General features: G+C 42.4%; 1 protein-coding gene and 1 pseudogene across 2 annotated transcripts; both read left to right on the top strand.

Annotated features, from left to right (window-relative positions):
* The window catches only part of LOC133716466 (glutamate receptor 1.2-like), an 88,441-nt pseudogene extending 67,996 nt beyond the window's left edge, over positions 1-20,445 (top strand).
* Positions 530-19,467, top strand: LOC133714465 (uncharacterized). 2 transcript variants are annotated; one of them, XM_062140590.1, is made up of 7 exons: positions 530-1,072; positions 2,109-2,254; positions 2,354-2,427; positions 17,192-17,314; positions 18,453-18,533; positions 18,950-19,012; positions 19,218-19,467. In XM_062140590.1, the coding sequence occupies exons 1-7, from the start codon at positions 1,065-1,067 to the stop codon at positions 19,266-19,268; spliced, it is 546 nt and encodes a 181-aa protein (XP_061996574.1). In that variant the 5' UTR covers positions 530-1,064; the 3' UTR covers positions 19,269-19,467. The 2 variants fall into 2 exon arrangements, with proteins under 2 accessions (XP_061996574.1, XP_061996575.1); XM_062140591.1 differs by lacking the exon at positions 530-1,072 and having other exon boundaries at positions 2,114-2,254; positions 2,382-2,427.
* Positions 20,446-20,537: the final 92 nt, after the last annotated feature.

The raw sequence follows: 20,537 nt of genomic DNA on the forward strand, positions 1-20,537 counted from the left end.
CTGTAGCTTTTTACGGCGTTCTCCAAATGAGCGCCGTAAAAGACTCCTCTTGCTTAGTCTTGTATGGCGTGCTTTGAATGCGCGCCGTAAAAGACTCCTCTCTGTTAGCCTTTTACGGCGTGCTCCAAATGAGCGCCGTAAAAGACTCCTCTTACTTAGTCTTTTATGGCGTGTTTTGATTGCGTGCCGTAAAAAACTTTCTAGTTGGTCTTTCACAGCATGCTTTTAATATGTGCAAAAACACGCCGTAAAAGACTTTTTCTAGTTGGTCTTTCACGGCATGATTTTAATACGTGCCAAAGCACGCCGTAAAAGACTTTTCTAGTTGGTCTTTCACGGCATGCTTTTAGAGTGTGCCGTAAATAAGTGCCCCACATATTTTGAGAACCCGCCTATTTATTTCGGCTAAAATTCTAATCTCCCACCCAATCGACCTCTTACTAATAAACCCAATCTACCTCTTACTAATAAACCCAATCTTCACAAAACAAACGCCAGACCCAAACCCTGACATTATCAGCCAGCCATCCCTTCCTCTCTCTCACTCTCTCTCTCGCCTTTGCATATAGAAGGAGCTCAAATCCAACATCTCCTGATTCTCCTCTTGGGGATCTGGGTTGGCTTCGACCTTTTTTCCTTTATTTTTCTCTTCTGGTATAGCTGGACTTCTTCCCCGAGTGGTGGTGGATTGGCGAGGGTTTCACCGGAGCGAGGTCGAGCATCGCATCTCGATATGGTGGCTTTGGCCACTTTTTCTTGTGGCGGTGGGGCTGGCAATGAAGAGGCGGTGGGGCTAGCGATGAAGAGGCGGCGGCGACTCCGGATCCGAAAGATTGGGCATGGTGGCCTGGCCACCAGTGCGGCGTTCCTTTCAAAGATGTGGTATGCTTTGTTAGAACTGGCGGTGGCCTTGGTGTTGGCTGTGATAATCGAGGCGATGGATTGTGGGTAGGTTGTCAGCGCAGCATCACCGATCGTGGACTTGCAGGAGCAATGGTGGTGGGCGGCGATTTCCGAATGATGGTGCTCAAATCCAATGTCAGAGCAAAGCAAATTTGCTCAGCATGAATGAGTAATCCTTCTCTCCTTTTCAATTTGTAGGTAATGGCTCTTATGGTTTGGAAGTTTTTGTGCAATACCTTCTAGGCCCGGCCATGAATTGTGACAGGCTTTCCTCGATCTCCCTCTTTAGGGATTTTTTGTTCTGGAGTAACAAGCTCTCAAGATTTATTCTTTCTGTATACATTTTGATTTTTTTTTTCCTCTCTTGTTGCTCTTTTCTACTTATCGGACTCAAGTTATGATTACACATATCTGCAGAATTGACAATGTACTTGTAACTCTTTTCTCTTATATAGTTAGTGTAATGTACTTGTTCTCCTTGTGTTGTGCATAGATGTTATGATCTATAGTATACTTAAATAGTAGAGCGATCCTCTTCAATTCTCCATGTCCTCTGTAATGTATAATATATACATGCAGCTCCGTGTTGGTATGCTAGTCTAAGTTCATTGCATATTTGTATGAGTATTACCTGATTGGCATATCATGTTTTGTTGTTGGACGGAATATTGACATATTATTACTTCAATCAGTTTTCTGATAATAGCTTGTTGAATAAAGTAAGCATTGGTGCTAACCACGAAATTAAGCTTAATCATAGGCAGCTGCATATTATTAGGGAATGGGAGTGGGGCCATCTTCTACACCTAATCGTTTTAAGCGTAATATGCAAGAGTAGTTGTGGGTGGGGCGCAATATATTTAGTTTCTGAGTTATTCTGGTAAATACATTGACATATGCGCTATATATAAATGTTGATAAGATTGGAATTGCTAAACTATGTGTGCCCTCTTTGTAGTGTGGCATTTTCACTTAAATTATTAGTACTTTGTTTAGTTTGAGTTGGCTGCTTAAATTTGAGGACATTAAAGGTACTACTCTGGACATGACCTTTTTCTTGAATGAACTATGAGGACATTAAATTCTCAGTTGAATTCTCAACATGTTTAGTGACTCTGACTATCTATCTCGTGTGACTTCTCAAATGCTTTGAGTCACATCTGATGACCTATGAAACATGAAGTACCTTTCTATGTTATGTTCAGGCTTCCTCTCTCAGTCAAGCTTGGGGAGCAGCTTAAGTTTCTTTCTGATCAAATGAAAGGTAAAGCATTTTATCTACACAGTTACAACCATGTGATAATCCTCAGCTTTTGTCTATTTCGCTGGCAAGTTGAGCTATGTTTGTTAGGTATGTTCTTGTTTTCAGTTTTTTTCTTTTTCTTTTTTTGTGTCACTATTATTGATTTTCTTTATCATGGCTGAATTTTTCTTTCATTCTAATGACAAGGTCCTCTATATTTGATTTATGCTTTCAGATATGTTCAACATAAAAGGGGCAAGAACTTTCCACTTTGTGTGAAGGTGAGTTTTGTTGTTTTGGCTAATTGGTTATTTTATTAAGAATAAATTTTGAACTGAAAGCAAAGTGTAATTTTTGTGCAGTTGATCATCGCTCCCTTCTTATATTGTATATTCTCTTGTAAAAAAAAAAAAAAGAACTCCTCTGTATACCATGGTGCCAAACTATTATTTGGAAGATACTATATGGTTACCACAATTCTTCTTTGACAGTTGCTGATTGGTTTGTGAAGTGGTTGAAGTGGTTTTTATTTTAGCTGAGAATATTGTCACGCCCCGAATTTTGAATAACCAATTCAAATCCGAAACATGAATAATAACAATTACAAATAAACGTCCTGAATTTTTTTCTCACGAACAACCACACTTCACACCTCTCAATAATACAATAAACCAACTTCTCAAGTTATTTATTACAGCACACTCTCACCAAATCAAATTGTAAGGCTCAAATGAGCTTAACTCACCTCACTATTACAATTGCTGTAAAACTATAACAAATACTCTAACCCGCACGATCACCGCCGTGATTCTCCTGACCTGCAGGATTACCCGCTACACAATTTGAATAGTGTACCGGGATTGCAACAACACCAAACCCGGTAAGCTTTTGACAGCTCGTATGAGTAAACAAGAATGAACTGTTGATTTATTAAATCATATTTCTTTTAACTCAAACAAACAACCAACAATCACAACATCCACGAAGCAATCCACAATCCCCAAAATCAGTCACTAAAATCACCAACTCTAAATCACCAAAGATTAATACGGGATCTAAACTCACATCTTTCTTCTCAAAACCCCGAAAGCGTATTTATACAAATACGGTGACTGACAGACTAGAGCTCTAACTGAATCGTAGCCCATCACCTGGCCTAGGTTATGGCATCCGACATGATTGTCAATATCGTAGTTCATCAACATAGGTTAGAACATCCGATACACATACTCAACTTAGCCCATCACCCGATAAGGGTTATGGCATCTCTTATACTCAACCGATCGTAGCCCATCATCCACCTAGTATTAGAGCATCCGATTCCCTCATACTGGTCACTATGTTGACCCTAAACTCAACCAATCGTAGCCCATCATCCACTTAGTATTAGAGCATCCGATTCCCCCATACTGGTCACTATGTTGACCCTAAAACCAAAATCGAGTACAATAATATTCTTTCACACAATAGGATCAATAATATCATGATACGTACTATTATTGTGTATATATGTACTCAAAATACAACTCCAAAAATCACCAATCCATACTCAATCATATCATCACTCAATACCACGTCATCCATGAATTTTCAATATAATTCCACCAATCACTATCATCATAAATGAATATGATAAATCACGTTTTCGATTTCACATCAATTAAATCATTATAAAATCACACATCTCCATGTCACACCATTCCATATATAATCACGTAAATATATATATACGTAATCACCCACTCAGGAATGACCACTAATACCAACTATAGTTCACACAAGAAAATCATGAAATTCATTTTGTATAATAGAAATCATTTTACTTACCTATGGACCGTAGTTGATCAAGTCCACATAATTTAAAACAAATATTTATTCCATAAATATTTTCACACAATGACAACAAAATAAATTAATTAAAAGTACTCGGTTCGTAATATGAACCACGTGAGGTTTACTCACCTCGATATTCCCGCTGCGTCTTCAATTTAACACAATACACACCGAAACCGCTCACCCAAGGAAGACCGTCAATCACCTAATCAAACATGACCTTCACTTAGCCAATAACTCAAAAACATACTCAAACGATAATCCAACGGTCGGATTGAAATTAAACGATGATCCAACGGTCGGATTGAAATTAAACGATGATCCAACGGTCGGATCCTCACGGATCGCCTTTAGGATCATCCTCCAAAAATCATCACGAAGATCCAACGGTCAGATCTTCCTGAATCATCCTCACGGATCGCCTTTAGGATCATCCTCCAAAAATCATCACGAAGATCCAACGGTCAGATCTTCCTGAATCATCCTTACTAACATTTCCGCTAATTTATACGAAAATCCAACGGACGGATTCTCATGAATCGCCTCCCTAATCACTGTTTTGCAATTATACGAAGATCCAACGGTCGGATCTTCGCTCATGACCACACAAAGCCACTGGGACAGTCATATGATCAACATATCCAAACTACAAGTCCATCGGACGGTCCGATCTTCACAGATCACAAATCGAACGATCGAAATCGATCGAAATCGTAGAATTCATAACTTAATCATACGATATCCAAAAATTGCGTATAATACGTTGAAATGATCGTATTGAAATATAGAATCTGAAAATGTACAGAAACCATATTTTTGATCCCCGGAGGTGGCCGGAAAGGGCCGCCGGAGTTAGTGGCAAAGCCGCCGCCGACCACCACCAATGGTGTCGGGGCCGGGCTGCTCTTCTTCCTCTCATCATGCTTAACAACTTTCATAACTACCATGTAAGCTGAAAATGACCGGAAGTGGTTGAAATTACCTAAAACAGTCGAGATGGCCGGAAAATTTGCAGAATCCGGCAAGGCTTGATTTCGACGTCAAAACTTCAATTTCAGGCTTCGATTCCTTCTGGAGAGTTGTTCAGAACTTCAAGGCGAGCTCACTGGTTCAAGAATCACTCAAAACGACGTCCTGTAGCTCGAGATATTTGGATCGATAGCTCCGGTTTCGTTCTTGGAAGGGTTGACTTGTAGTTTGCTGCTACGGCTGCGCCGCCGTGCAAGGCTGCTTCTGGGGGCTTCAGGAAGTTGAGATGAGCTCGAGGATGAAGTTTGGAAAGGATCGGTGCCCGGTGGTGTGAGATATCGAGTTTGGAACCAAATCGGGGTTAAACCGGCCTCAAGCTCCACCGCCGTGTATGGCCACAAGACAGCGAAAGGCTGCCACCTGAAGCTGTGTAAGGAAGAGACGAAGGCGTAGGACGTTGTCCGGCGTCGTTTGGTGGCCTGTGGTGCGAGAGAGAGATTGGAGAAGCCGTGCTCTGTTTTCGAATGGGTTTCGGAAGAGAAAGAGAGTGAGAGAGAGATAAAGATGGTCTATAATCAAGAGATCCTCCCCACGAGGATAAAGCCATTCTCTATAATTATGAGATCCTCCCAACGAGGATAAAGCCGTGCTCTATAATCATGAGATCCTGAAACGAGGTTATTACAATCTACCCCCCTTAAAGGAATTTCGTCCCGAAATTCTTGCATGCTCATCGTCAAACAACTGTGAATATATCCATCTCATATCTGATTCCAACTCACAAGATGCATCACCATCATCATGGTGACTCCACAACACCTACACAAGCTCAACCTCCTTCCTACTAAGCCTCTTCGTAGAACTATCCAAGACACGAACAGTTTCAACCACAAAGGTCATATCATCTCATAACACATCACGATAAGGTGTAGCATTGACCAACCCACACACTCTCCTCAACCATGAGGCATACATCACACAACCAACCATGAGGCATTCATCGCACAACCAACCATCCACAACCACTCCAAAACAAGAAATGACAGGCAAGAGTTTAACTACAATTATTAGTCAAACTTAACCACACAAAATAATGTGTAGAAGAACAATGCTTCACTACACTCATAATTTAAAGAAGGTTAAACACCTCCACAACATCTTCTTATTCATCATGGGCCACTTGGCCTTCTTGTGGGCTCTGGGAGGGTCCACTAACCCGCGTTTACTCCCAGTAATGATAGCTTGGGCTTGCCCAATCCTTGGGCTAAGCATTTGAACCGGCCATTTGGGCTGACCATTTGGGCTGAACATTGGGCTTAACATTCGGGCCGAACATTTGGGCTGGAAACTCGGCCCACCAACTTTCAGCTCGACTACGGTATGAAGTTGTACATACCGTTGATATACCGTATCGACTTTACATACGTATACATACCGTACATACCATATGTATATCATACCGACCGTATATACGCATGAATACCGTACAGACCGTATATACGTATGCATACCGTACATACCGTATATACGTCCGTATATCAAGCATATACGAGATCCAAAAATATTTGTAGGAGGTAAGGTTCGAGCTCCCGACCTCAAACACGAAGGTTTTGCTCCCAACCACTGAAGCAAGAGCTGCTTTCATTAATATATGCACACGCGTTATATTTATTATGTCATAGGCGACATAAATAAAATAAAGGGGGAGGCAAGGTTCGAACCTCTGACCTCTTGTACAAGAGCTTTGCTCTTCAACCACTAGAGCACAAGCTGTTCTCGTTGTTATCCATACAATTCTTTTTATTTACCAACTTTTTCATCAAACCGGCCCATGAAGTACCCAAAACTGTATCAGCAATCCAGCCCAAAAAATACCCAAAACTGTTTCTGAAATCCGGCCCACAATACCCAAAACTATTTCTGCAAACCGGCCCAAAAATACCCAGAACTGTTTCTGCAATCCGGCCCATCGGGCCTCCAACCACAGCTACAGTTGTGGGCATTGATCCGTGAAGTGCCCTTGCACAGTCCACATGCCACGACTTGTCTTTTCCGTGATTTACGGAAATCAGATCTACTTTCGGCTAAAGCTTGTCGGTCACAGCTCCTCGAGATTCCTCCGGTTCCCTCACGCGCTCTCCACGCGCCAACAGCTTTTCCGTGTTTTTGGGCGACTTTAATCCAACGCGTAGTTTGAATCTCAGAGATCGTCCATCCAATGGTGGAGATCTGCTCACCTTGTTCTATAAATAGGTGCATTCTGGAGAAAAACTGTTCACACCAAAGAAAAGAAATTTTCCCCAGCCATTCTCTCTCAAACTCTTCAGCCTTCCTCTCGAAACTCAAATCCTTTCTTCATCAATTTCAATCCTTCTCCTCCCGATCTTCTCTTCCATCTGGTAGATTCAATCTCTTCTTTTCTCTGAACTTTCAGATCTCCAACACCCCTTCATCAACCTTAATCCTTCTAAGGTCAGTCTCCCACAAACACTCAACAACTTCGTTCTTCAATTTACACTTCCTCTCAACTCATCACCATGGAACCACGAACTCTGCAACTAATGGAGCTACAAACCCAGCAACAAATCGAGGATGTAGGAAACAACCAAGCAGCCGGGAGTAGTGCCAACACGGATTTCTGGCGAAGCCGTACCAGGTGGATTCCTACTCCAGATCAAATAAGAATCCTCAAGGATCTTTACTACGACAAGGGAGTTAAGTGCCCAACTACAGAGCACATTCACGAGATCTGTCTCCAGCTGAACCAGTATGGACAGGTTGAGGGCAAGAACATTTACTTTTGGTTCCAGAACGTCAGGGCTCGAGAGAAGCAGATGAAGAGGTGCAATCAGGCTGCTCAAGTGCCCATGGGAACTAGTTCTCCTGGTACTGGTGGATCCATTGATCTCAATTTTGGGTCCACTGGTTCTACTGGTGCTGGTGGATCCATCGACATCAATTTTGGGCCAGCTGGTGGATCCATTGACATCAATTTTGGGTCCACTAGTTCTACTGGTGCTGGTGGATCCATTGATCTCAATTTTGGGCCATGGGTCGACTGCAGTGTTGACCCGCATTTCTCCTCACCCTTCACTACTAGTACTAGTACTACTTTCTTTGGCAGGGATGAAGAACAAACTTCCATGGAACAACGAGGAGAAGATCACCAGGAGATTGAAACTCTTCCTTTGTTCCCCATGCCCGGTGAGGACATCCTTGGCAACCTAAAGACTACTTCCGAGGGAGGTAGCGGCTATGGCTACTATTCCGGTGGCTCGGACGGCTACGACGGTGGCTCTCACATTTCCCTTGAGCTCAGCCTCAACCCCTCCGGGGCTGCTGACTTGGCTTAGTACAGTGTAGTCCTCCATTATTTTTTTTTTTTTTTTTTTTTTTTTTGTAAAGTGGCTGAATCAATAAGACTGAATGTATGTGGTAGTCTTTTCTTTAAAAACAACCAACAACGCCACCAAGAATCGAACCTTGGTCACCCATTGCTCTTTCAAAATTAGCCAGCTCTGCTGCACTCGTACTTCTAGTTATTCCTTGAAGTTTTCTAGATTAGTCTCCAACCTTACGTAAGACATATCTTGATTCACCAATCAATACTGGTAAAGCACCTAATATCTCACCCTAACTATACCCCCGTTCAAAATCCTATTTTCACAACATCTGTTCCAATGCATTGATAATACAACACTAGCACCCCTAGGGTTGCAAAACAACATTATCACCTCAGCTCATATGTCGACACAATGTCTCTTCACAATCAACCCTATCACAAGGTCGTATAAATCTTTCCATATGTCAAACCATACACAAAATCTATCATAGAGATATATCCCCAACAATCACTCTCAAAACGCAACTGTAAATCAAGTCACACAAAGGTCTAGCTAAAATCAAGGAATAATAAAGCTAAACACTTCCCAAGCTTTGCATACAACTTTTCTTTTCTTAGAATCTCCAGCACACACCATAGATGCTATTGCTACAGGTACCATACTTCACCTCACATCGATAATAAACTCTACTACCCTCCTTATAGGTAACCTAAGTATTTCCAAATTTACATCACTAAGCTCGAAAATCACAACAATCTCTTCCCTAACCGCAATACTACTCACAAGTTCCACAAAAATTCTTTGTCACACAGCTACCACTAAAGCACTACAAGCACTGCCACAAAGGTTGCCATATGCACAAGTCTACTATAGACATCAGGGAAAAACCTATGCTTTTACTCATAATTTTTCCTTCTAAAAGTTCATTACGTAGTGTATATAGAATCACTACAAAACCTTCTCAATCTATACTAATTACTCAATCTTATACAAGATTAGTATAGTTACCTCAAAGCCGCTTTAAATACGTAGCACAAGTCAATTACCAAAACTCCACTAAGACATCTCGTTACGAAACAAGATATCTAATCCTTGATACATACATCTCATCCAAAAACATATGTATGTCCAACTTAAGAAGACAAAATTACTATCGATTAATACCCGTATCCACATTAGATACGTGCATAGGTCAACACCATGCCTTCAACCAAACACTTCAACATCCAAATGAACCTCAATTCCATAAATCAATTCTCACCGACTCATCAGAGTTAAATCCGGAGGTTTCCATTCCTCGAAGATTGCAACTCACGGAAGCAAAACTTATTCTAAAACGAACCTACAAGACAATTCTACCGTCCTACGGACTTACACACTGTCTAGACCCCATACTAAGACATACCCAATGATTATACCAGTACCGAAGAGTATATGATGGGGATCCGCTGCAGACGGGCCATCACTCGGGGAGTACTGATTATCACCAAATATGTACCTTACGCTCTGATACCAAACTGTCACGCCCCGAATTTTGAATAACCAATTCAAATCCGAAACATGAATAATAACAATTACAAATAAACGTCCTGAATTTTTTTCTCACGAACAACCACACTTCACACCTCTCAATAATACAATAAACCAACTTCTCAAGTTATTTATTACAGCACACTCTCACCAAATCAAATTGTAAGGCTCAAATGAGCTTAACTCACCTCACTATTACAATTGCTGTAAAACTATAACAAATACTCTAACCCGCACGATCACCGCCGTGATTCTCCTGACCTGCAGGATTACCCGCTACACAATTTGAATAGTGTACCGGGATTGCAACAACACCAAACCCGGTAAGCTTTTGACAGCTCGTATGAGTAAACAAGAATGAACTGTTGATTTATTAAATCATATTTCTTTTAACTCAAACAAACAACCAACAATCACAACATCCACGAAGCAATCCACAATCCCCAAAATCAGTCACTAAAATCACCAACTCTAAATCACCAAAGATTAATACGGGATCTAAACTCACATCTTTCTTCTCAAAACCCCGAAAGCGTATTTATACAAATACGGTGACTGACAGACTAGAGCTCTAACTGAATCGTAGCCCATCACCTGGCCTAGGTTATGGCATCCGACATGATTGTCAATATCGTAGTTCATCAACATAGGTTAGAACATCCGATACACATACTCAACTTAGCCCATCACCCGATAAGGGTTATGGCATCTCTTATACTCAACCGATCGTAGCCCATCATCCACCTAGTATTAGAGCATCCGATTCCCTCATACTGGTCACTATGTTGACCCTAAACTCAACCAATCGTTGCCCATCATCCACCTAGTATTAGAGCATCCGATTCCCCCATACTGGTCACTATGTTGACCCTAAAACCAAAATCGAGTACAATAATATTCTTTCACACAATAGGATCAATAATATCATGATACGTACTGTACATACCTCCAATAATATGGAGTATTTACTACGTCACCAAGCATAAGTAACACCCACTTTGGGACATCCACGAGACATGGCAAGGCCCAACCGCGACATCCATCGTGTAGCCCTATGTTCAAGCTACGCCACGGTATCCGGAAGTCACAAATCCGCCACCGGGAAGCCACCTTCCCGCCCTTGCCAACATGCCTCCATAACATAGCTTTTTACATGTTAAATAGACTAGAATAGTAACTTTGCTTGTCCCACATCGAAGAACAAGTAAAAGAGAAGCATTCCTTCATCTATAAAAGGAATGCCTCCTCCCACAACTCAACACATTCATTACATCTCTTGTAATCTTGTTAGGCCGCAAGGCTCGACACACTAGAATAGCTTTCAAGTGGACGTAGTCTCCCGCTCATGCGGAGGCGAACCACTATACATCTTGTGTCAATCTCTCTCTCTCTCTCTCTCTCTTTACTTATCGTTAGTTAGATCCCCAACGGATCAAACCATTAACATTGGCGCCGTCTGTGGGAAGCCAACACAATGGCTTCGTCACCTACCGTGAGCTAAGTCTGCTCAGCGGAGCTTGAAGAAATTCCTTCTTTCTTTGAGTTTATGTTTGAATTAATGTTTCTTGGCGGCAACTAGAGCAGAGTGTGCAGAAATTTGCACCTTGCAGGCTGGTCAACACGTGGTCAACGCCCAGCGGAGTTAGTCAACGCCCAAGAAGTGGTCAAAACTTGCGGAAACTGCTCAAAACACCAACGTTTGGGCTGGTCAACGCCCATCAAAGCTTGGTCAACGCTGGCACCACCAAAAAAAAAAAAAAAAAATTTGGCGGCCAAAATTTCTCTGGGCACCCAGACATTTTTTCTGGACACCCTTGCCACTTCCTTCTTCATCGCTGCGTTGTGTCCTGCCTCCCCTACCGCCCAACTCGTAGCTCCGCCAGCTGCAAACTCCGGCGCTTCCTCCGCCCAGCGACACTGCAGCAACTCACGTGCTGCACCCCAGTTCCACCGGGAAACCTCCGCCAAGCCTTCTCCGTCGGCCTAAAACTCCGCCGACCTCACTGGCGGCACACCACCGCCCAGCTCACCATGCTCCGCTACATACAGTGCCCCCGGCCAACACCGCCAGCGCCTCCGCTGGCTTTTCCTCCGCTCATATCATTCTCCCAACTGCAGTCTGGACACCAGCGGGCAACTCCGCTAGATATCCATCAAGGTCACCGCTGACCTTCACCGCTACGCGCCAAAGCTCCGCTGGTCACCGCCAGCCCAGCCCAGCGCCGGCATGCCCAGCGCCTCCTCCCCCGAGCTTCCACTAGCTTCATCACCACTGCTCTGCTGGCCTACTCCGCCGGGTTGCAGCTCTGAGCCCTCTGCCGGAGGGTCGTCCGCCAAGAGACACCGCCGGCCAGGTCGTCCGCCAAGAGACACCGCCGGCCAGGTCGTCCGCCAGCTCTGACTGCTGCCACAAGCTCCGACGAACTTTCGAACAGCAGCACCGCTAATGTCAGCGGCACTCTAGCGTCAGCCCACTGCTGCCTTCGCTGGGCTTAGAGTCTTCCGCCGAACTCCGTCAGCGGCAGCACCCATTCCCCGCTGAACTCCAGGTCCGTCGAGTCTCCGCTGAGCCCTGAGTTTCCGCCCAGCATACCATGAAGCACCGTCAATTCCGCCAAAGAATCCCCGCCGGCAGAGCTTCCTCCGCTATGCCCAGTCCGCGGCAGCGGTTTTCTGCGCCACCGCTAGCTGCCATTTTCCGCCAAACCGCTAGCTGCCATCTTCCTCTCTTCACACTGATGTCTTCTTTGGCCGCCCTGCTCTAGTTACCAACAAGATAAGTCTTCTTATCTCTCTCTGGTTATTCACGTGTAGAGCAGTTGGTACACACAGGCATGGTTAATCAATTTAATACCACGTCAAAGTCATGCTCTGTCCACACTTTTTATGCATTAATGCAATTGCACTCTCACGTGCTGCAATCAGCGGCATAATTCGAGTGCCTTGCCTGTACTCATCCATATATCATTTATATATCCCATGATTTCTCTTAGCTCATACACATGCATAACGGTGATGAACCAAGCCCCTGCGCTTGTCCCTAGTACATCACTACTCGCTCCTCACTTTTACACATGTATATTTGTATATACACATACATTATGACAGCTTGCTTGACAATTAGACATGAGGCATATGTACCGCTAGTCTCCCATGTGTACTAGCATGTAAACTTTACGTTCACATGTGTTCTTTGCCAAAAGCTATATATATTATCTCATAATTAATATAATCATCAGTGGGCACATAAGTTGAGCATGACTCATGACATGATATACTTCTCTGCTAGGCTTTTCTTGCCTCTCAAATCATATATTTCTTGAGATATATATATCAACGTCACGTGAATGTGTGTGTCTGCACATTAACACCATGCATATGTGTGAAGCAATCATATCACTATGATCACCACTATGACATTCTCGCATGTCACATTAAATATCTTTGGCATATATATATTTCATCAATTTAATTATATGGAAAGAGTACTAATCGCTTACTGTATCTTATGCTAAGGAAACATAATCACCGAACACCTTTTCAAGATTCGTGAAATCATTGGCTTCCTACTATGGTACTTCACCGGAGCAATGAACCGCCATGCTCGGCCAACTCCGCTAGCCTCCACATTACTACGAGATAAGTAACAATGTCTTATCTCTTACGCTCTTTCCATTAGGGCTATTGACATGTCTATACATGTCTCCATGACCCTTAAGCATGCCTACGACATGTTCTTGGCCACTTTACTACTTGTACATGCTTGCTCTATGTGTTTGTCATTTTTTCATGCACATACATACTGTACACATCCACGGTCTACGACCAAAACCACCATGCGGTCAGGCAACGCCTCATAAATAGCCATTGATCCGGCAGCAAGGGACTAGTTAACGCAGCCTACGGCAGCCATTGATCCGGCAGTTAACCCCTACGCTTGGGTACCAAAGATTGGGATCGCTTCCCAACACCCTCTGCTCCGTGCAGCTCCCCCTCAACAAACATGGCTGGGGAGTCGGGGACTCTCTAGCGGGGCCTACCAGGGGCCCGCCCCATTGAGCTTCCGCTCACGAGCTTCCCGCTCATGCCTTCCCGGCACCCCCTTGAGCTTCCGCTCACGAGCTTCCCGCTCATGCCTTCCCGGCACCCCATTGAGCTTTCGCTCACGAGCTTCCCGCTCATGCCTTCCCGGCAACCCATTGAGCTTCCGCTCATCACCCTCGAGCTTCCCGCTCATGCCTTCCCGGCAATCCTCGAGCTTCCCGCTCACGCCTTCCCGGCATTCCCAATCTTCACATTCATGTCTACTCGACACACCACACATTAATGGAACATGGAATTCTTCTACCATTTGTCGCTCCCGACAAATTGAATTCTTTTTCGCGTTCCATTAATACGAGCGACAACCAAACCAACACAAGCGTTCACGTACTCATCATTTACACGTTCCAAACGCTTACCTTCGCAGCGCTCATACAACTTACATTTATCATATGCAATCCATATGCTCACACGGCCGTACGCGCTCTCGAGTTTGTACGTCATAATCGATCGTCCTCGACGCCATTCGCGTGTATACATCAACATGTATCACGCCCCTCATACGTTTATGTATGCCAACGCATATCCATACAATTCACATTTGTTGCTCCATGCAACGCGCATTCTACGTATGCCTGCTTTTTGTTTTTGTTGTGCAGGTTACCGAGTCCCTTCTTGCTTACGGAGTTCGGGGACTTGTAGGGGCTCCGTACCGCCCGGTTACTTATGCTTGATGACTTCATGATTTGAACTCCCCAACCAAGAAGCTCCTCTTACTTGGGGACTTCGGGGACTTGTACATACCTCCAATAATATGGAGTATTTACTACGTCACCAAGCATAAGTAACACCCACTTTGGGACATCCACGAGACATGGCAAGGCCCAACCGCGACATCCATCGTGTAGCCCTATGTTCAAGCTACGCCACGGTATCCGGAAGTCACAAATCCGCCACCGGGAAGCCACCTTCCCGCCCTTGCCAACATGCCTCCATAACATAGCTTTTTACATGTTAAATAGACTAGAATAGTAACTTTGCTTGTCCGACATCGAAGAACAAGTAAAAGAGAAGCATTCCTTCATCTATAAAAGGAATGCCTCCTCCCACAACTCAACACATTCATTACATCTCTTGTAATCTTGTTAGGCCGCAAGGCTCGACACACTAGAATAGCTTTCAAGTGGACGTAGTCTCCCGCTCATGCGGAGGCGAACCACTATACATCTTGTGTCAATCTCTCTCTCTCTCTCTCTCTCTCTCTCTTTACTTATCGTTAGTTAGATCCCCAACGGATCAAACCATTAACACGTACTATTATTGTGTATATATGTACTCAAAATACAACTCCAAAAATCACCAATCCATACTCAATCATATCATCACTCAATACCACGTCATCCATGAATTTTCAATATAATTCCACCAATCACTATCATCATAAATGAATATGGTAAATCACGTTTTCGATTTCACATCAATTAAATCATTATAAAATCACACATCTCCATGTCACACCATTCCATATATAATCACGTAAATATATATATACGTAATCACCCACTCAGGAATGACCACTAATACCAACTATAGTTCACACAAGAAAATCATGAAATTCATTTTGTATAATAGAAATCATTTTACTTACCTATGGACCGTAGTTGATCAAGTCCACATAATTTAAAACAAATATTTATTCCATAAATATTTTCACACAATGACAACAAAATAAATTAATTAAAAGTACTCGGTTCGTAATATGAACCACGTGAGGTTTACTCACCTCGATATTCCCGCTGCGTCTTCAATTTAACACAATACACACCGAAACCGCTCACCCAAGGAAGACCGTCAATCACCTAATCAAACATGACCTTCACTTAGCCAATAACTCAAAAACATACTCAAACGATAATCCAACGGTCGGATTGAAATTAAACGATGATCCAACGGTCGGATCCTCACGGATCGCCTTTAGGATCATCCTCCAAAAATCATCACGAAGATCCAACGGTCAGATCTTCCTGAATCATCCTTACTAACATTTCCGCTAATTTATACGAAAATCCAACTGACGGATTCTCACGAATCGCCTCCCTAATCACTGTTTAGCAATTATACGAAGATCCAACGGTCGGATCTTCGCTCATGACCACACAAAGCCACTGGGACAGTCATATGATCAACATATCCAAACTACAAGTCCATCGGACGGTCCGATCTTCACAGATCACAAATCGAACGATCGAAATCGATCGAAATCGTAGAATTCATAACTTAATCATACGATATCCAAAAATTGCGTATAATACGTCGAAATGATCGTATTGAAATATAGAATCTGAAAATGTACAGAAACCATATTTTTGATCCCCGGAGGTGGCCGGAAAGGGCCGCCGGAGTTAGTGGCAGAGCCGCCGCCGGAGTTAGTAGCAGAGCCGCCGCCGACCACCACCAATGGTGTCGGGGCCGGGCTGCTCTTCTTCCTCTCATCATGCTTAACAACTTTCATAACTACCATGTAAGCTGAAAATGACCGGAAGTGGTTGAAATTACCTAAAACAGTCGAGATGGCCGGAAAATTTGCAGAATCCGGCGAAAATTTGCAGAATCCGGCAAGGCTTGATTTCGACGTCAAAACTTCAATTTCAGGCTTCGATTCCTTCTGGAGAGTTGTTCAGAACTTCAAGGCGAGCTCACTGGTTCAAGAATCACTCAAAACGACGTCCTGTAGCTCGAGATATTTGGATCGATAGCTCCGGTTTCGTTCTTGGAAGGGTTGACTTGTAGTTTGCTGCTACGGCTGTGCCGCCGTGCAAGGCTGCTTCTGGGGGCTTCAGGAAGTTGAGATGAGCTCGAGGATGAAGTTTGGAAAGGATCGGTGCCCGGTGGTGTGAGATATCGAGTTTGGAACCAAATCGGGGTTAAACCGGCCTCAAGCTCCACCGCCGTGTATGGCCACAAGACAGCGAAAGGCTGCCACCTGAAGCTGTGTAAGGAAGAGACGAAGGCGTAGGACGTTGTCCGGCGTCGTTTGGTGGCCTGTGGTGCGAGAGAGAGATTGGAGAAGCCGTGCTCTGTTTTCGAATGGGTTTCGGAAGAGAAAGAGAGTGAGAGAGAGATAAAGATGGTCTATAATCAAGAGATCCTCCCCACGAGGATAAAGCCATTCTCTATAATTATGAGATCCTCCCCACGAGGATAAAGCCGTGCTCTATAATCATAAGATCCTCAAACGAGGTTATTACAAATATATTCTTCATTTCATTCAAGATGACTTTTTATTAGCTAGATAAGTACCTAATAGTTTGAAACTTTATATGAGCAGGTGGAGGGGGTGAATGGTTTGGTTTCAGAACTTGCTGTTGTAGCAGCGCATATGGCAGCCGCCCCACCCCATATGAACCAAGTTCCTCCACTGAGTAGCACTGTACAGAAACCTCCATATGTGGTACATGTCATTTACTTTTTGCTCTTATGTTTTGTTGCCCCACTCTAGCTTAGCTTATTGAGTATTGATGTCGTAGTAACTGAGTTGAAGAAATTCTTTAATTTTATTTATGTTTGTGGTAAGAATATACATTTCAGAATATTGATCTTACTAGCTAACTAGGCATTATCTAGAATTGTAGGATATTCGGATTGAACTTTAAGTTCTGTGTGCATTGTGCATGTCAAACTTCTCTCCTATAGTTATAAGCATCAGTCATGTTGCAAGCATGCCTTGTCCAGTTGGTAGGAAAGACTAAGGACAGCAGGTCGTTCGAAGTTCTGTAAGTGGCAATTGCATAGCCAGTTTCCTGAAATAGATAAACTATAAGTGCTAAAACAGAGGCTGTTGATCACTTTAGTCCTGAAATTTGAAAGCAAGAAATGTGATAAGATGGTGCTGCGTTTGAGCAATGGCACGTCAATCACTATATTAGTTTAGTATATGTAATGCTGATAGAAAAATAAAAACAGAACACAGAGGTTGAGAGATGAACTTGTTAGACCCTCCACCTTTGGAGGATGACTATTCATTGCATCTGATGTTAGAGGTCGAGTTCCAGAAGCCATAGATTCTTAATCGTAAATAGTTTTCGGTAGGCTCTGCTTCAAAATACAAGTTGGATAGGCTGGTTTTTGGAGTGGTCCAAAACGTGCACACAGGCATTCAAGGTCAAAATGTTAATAAAGTGAAAAATTGTGCCATGATTATGCTTGTAGGCCTTTGTCTATGACAAACTTTTGCCTTTGTCCTTAGAGATGCAAGGAAACAACTTACCTTGCTATAATTCTGTTCCTGAGCTTGTTTTGCACTATAATTACTATTTACTTAAAGGGTTGCTCATACATAACGTAGTTTTGTCTCTTCACCTGATAACTATGCTGTTATAGAATATGTTAAACTTGAACTGTTTCACCATTTGGTTTGGGTTTTATTACACAATTCATGTGCTAGTCATTTGCTCATTTCACTGTGTGCAAGGAGCTACTTTTTTTTTTTTTTTTTTATACGAGTCACCACTATAATCTTTGTTTCCTTCCTCAATTTTATTTATTTATTTTCTTTGAGTTTTTACCTTTTTTCTGGGTGTTATTTTTAGGGTGATGAACAACAGACAGTAGATGGCTTGCTGCAACACCTCGGATTGGGAAAATATGCCATTATATTCAAGGCTGAGGAAGTATGTTTCTTGCTATATTTGTTTCTAGTATGTTATGTGTTCACATTTTTTTAAGGATATTTAGATTTTGGTTCCTAGTTCATAACATCTTTTTGTATACAGTATCTTATTATAGGTTTGTTGGGCATCAAATCTCTCATGTGTTTATTACCTTACTACTTGATAGTGGCATGGTCTTATGACTATGTTCGAGCTCATTTGGTACTTGGTAGTTGTAGGATCCAGCATAGGAAACAAACATTATTTCCCAATCATATTAGCAAAGCAGCACATATCTGAAACTGTTTTTAAGACTTACCCAGTTGGTTAAACACTGGAGTTTTGTTAGGTTAAATAGATAATTGTAAGTGAAGGAGACAATAAGTTTCTAAAATTTTTCGATTCAGCTTATTAGTAACATTTATGATCTTGTGCAGATTGATATGACTGCATTGAAGCAGATGGGAGAAAATGACCTCAAAGAGCTGGGAATACCTATGGTATTTACATTTTTCTTTCCTTTTCTGTTCTTCTGTTAGTTTGCTCACATATGGATTTGAGGTATTTACTGAGAATTTGTTGCATTAAATTTTCATACTATCAGATAATTATGAGGAGATTGTCCGAAGCGTTCAGCAATTGCTAACTAATGTTTGGTTTACTAGCTAGATAAGTACCTAATAGTTTGAAACTTTATATGAGCAGGTGGAGGGGGTGAATGGTTTGGTTTCAGAACTTGCTGTTGTAGCAGCGTAGAAGAAAGCCATGCCATGCTTGACAAATGTGAAGCATTGCTGGCTTCAGCAGCAGCTATGAATTGTTTTAATTTTTGTTTGGTCCTTTGCTTACTAGAATTTGGGGACGGGGTTAATTGATTGATGTAATGAATTCTACCAATACATTTCCAATTGTTACTTTGTAAATGTGATTACTTATAGTGAGGGTAATATGAATATGAATATGACATTTGAGCAATATAATTTTTTTTTTTGTTTGAAAAGACCTCATTTACGGCGCTCAGAGTGTGCCTTAAAATAGGAATTCAGTCACTCTTTCACGGCGTGCATGGGTATGCCTTAAATAGAAGGTCTTTTACGGCATGCAATGTGGGCTGTAAATGACCTCAATCACATTTGTGGAACCACTTTTATGGCGTGTTAATTGTTCTTTTATGACGCATTTTTGCGCGCCGTAAAAGACATGAGGTCTTTTACGGCGCCAGCATTTACAAAATGCTTTTGTGCGCCGTAAATAGGCTTTTACGGCGCACATGGTGGGCCGTAAAAGACCATTTTTGGTGTAGTGAATGCATTATGTTCCAACAAATAATGTTCTAGTTGGATTGGATGCTACAAGTTATTCAGCTTCGAAAATATGGGAGACATTGTTATGCTTCCATCCTTCTGTCTCCAAGAACACCGACTACCCATGTCTTTAGTTTGCTACTAATCTACTATGCACAAATTGAGCTAAATCCAAAACCGTGTTAGCAATTTGATTAGAATCATGCTTATTTGGTTGAGCATTTGGGCATTGTCTAAATCTATAGAGCTTATTCATCAGCCTATTAATTTGTTGTCAATTTTTGGCATTTCAGGTCTTCCCTAAAGGTTCAAAATTGGTTCATGATGTGTCAAGGAAAATTGAACGTCTGAGACAGGAAGAAAAGATTATAGAAATGGAGAAGACCTGGTTTCTCAGAAAAACAATTCTCATGTCTGATGAGGATATTAATAAGAGAGATCCCAATAGGATTGACCTCTACGACTTCCGTGGTCTATTCCTTATTAGTGGCGCTTCTCTAGCTATTGCTCTTTTCTTATTCATAGTTGTATCCCATAGATTTAGAAATTTGATTAGAGGACTAGTGCAGCTGATTGGAAGACAACTACAGCGTTTAAGGATGTTTGTCTCCAACAAAGTATGCAACTGAACAAAACTGCTGCATGTCACTCCCTATGCAATTGTACATATACACTGTCCGATAATCACATACAAATATAATTCGACGCATTTGATAGATTC

This window comes from Rosa rugosa, chromosome 6 (assembly GCF_958449725.1).
Source record: "Rosa rugosa chromosome 6, drRosRugo1.1, whole genome shotgun sequence".
Taxonomy (NCBI): Eukaryota; Viridiplantae; Streptophyta; class Magnoliopsida; order Rosales; family Rosaceae; genus Rosa; species Rosa rugosa.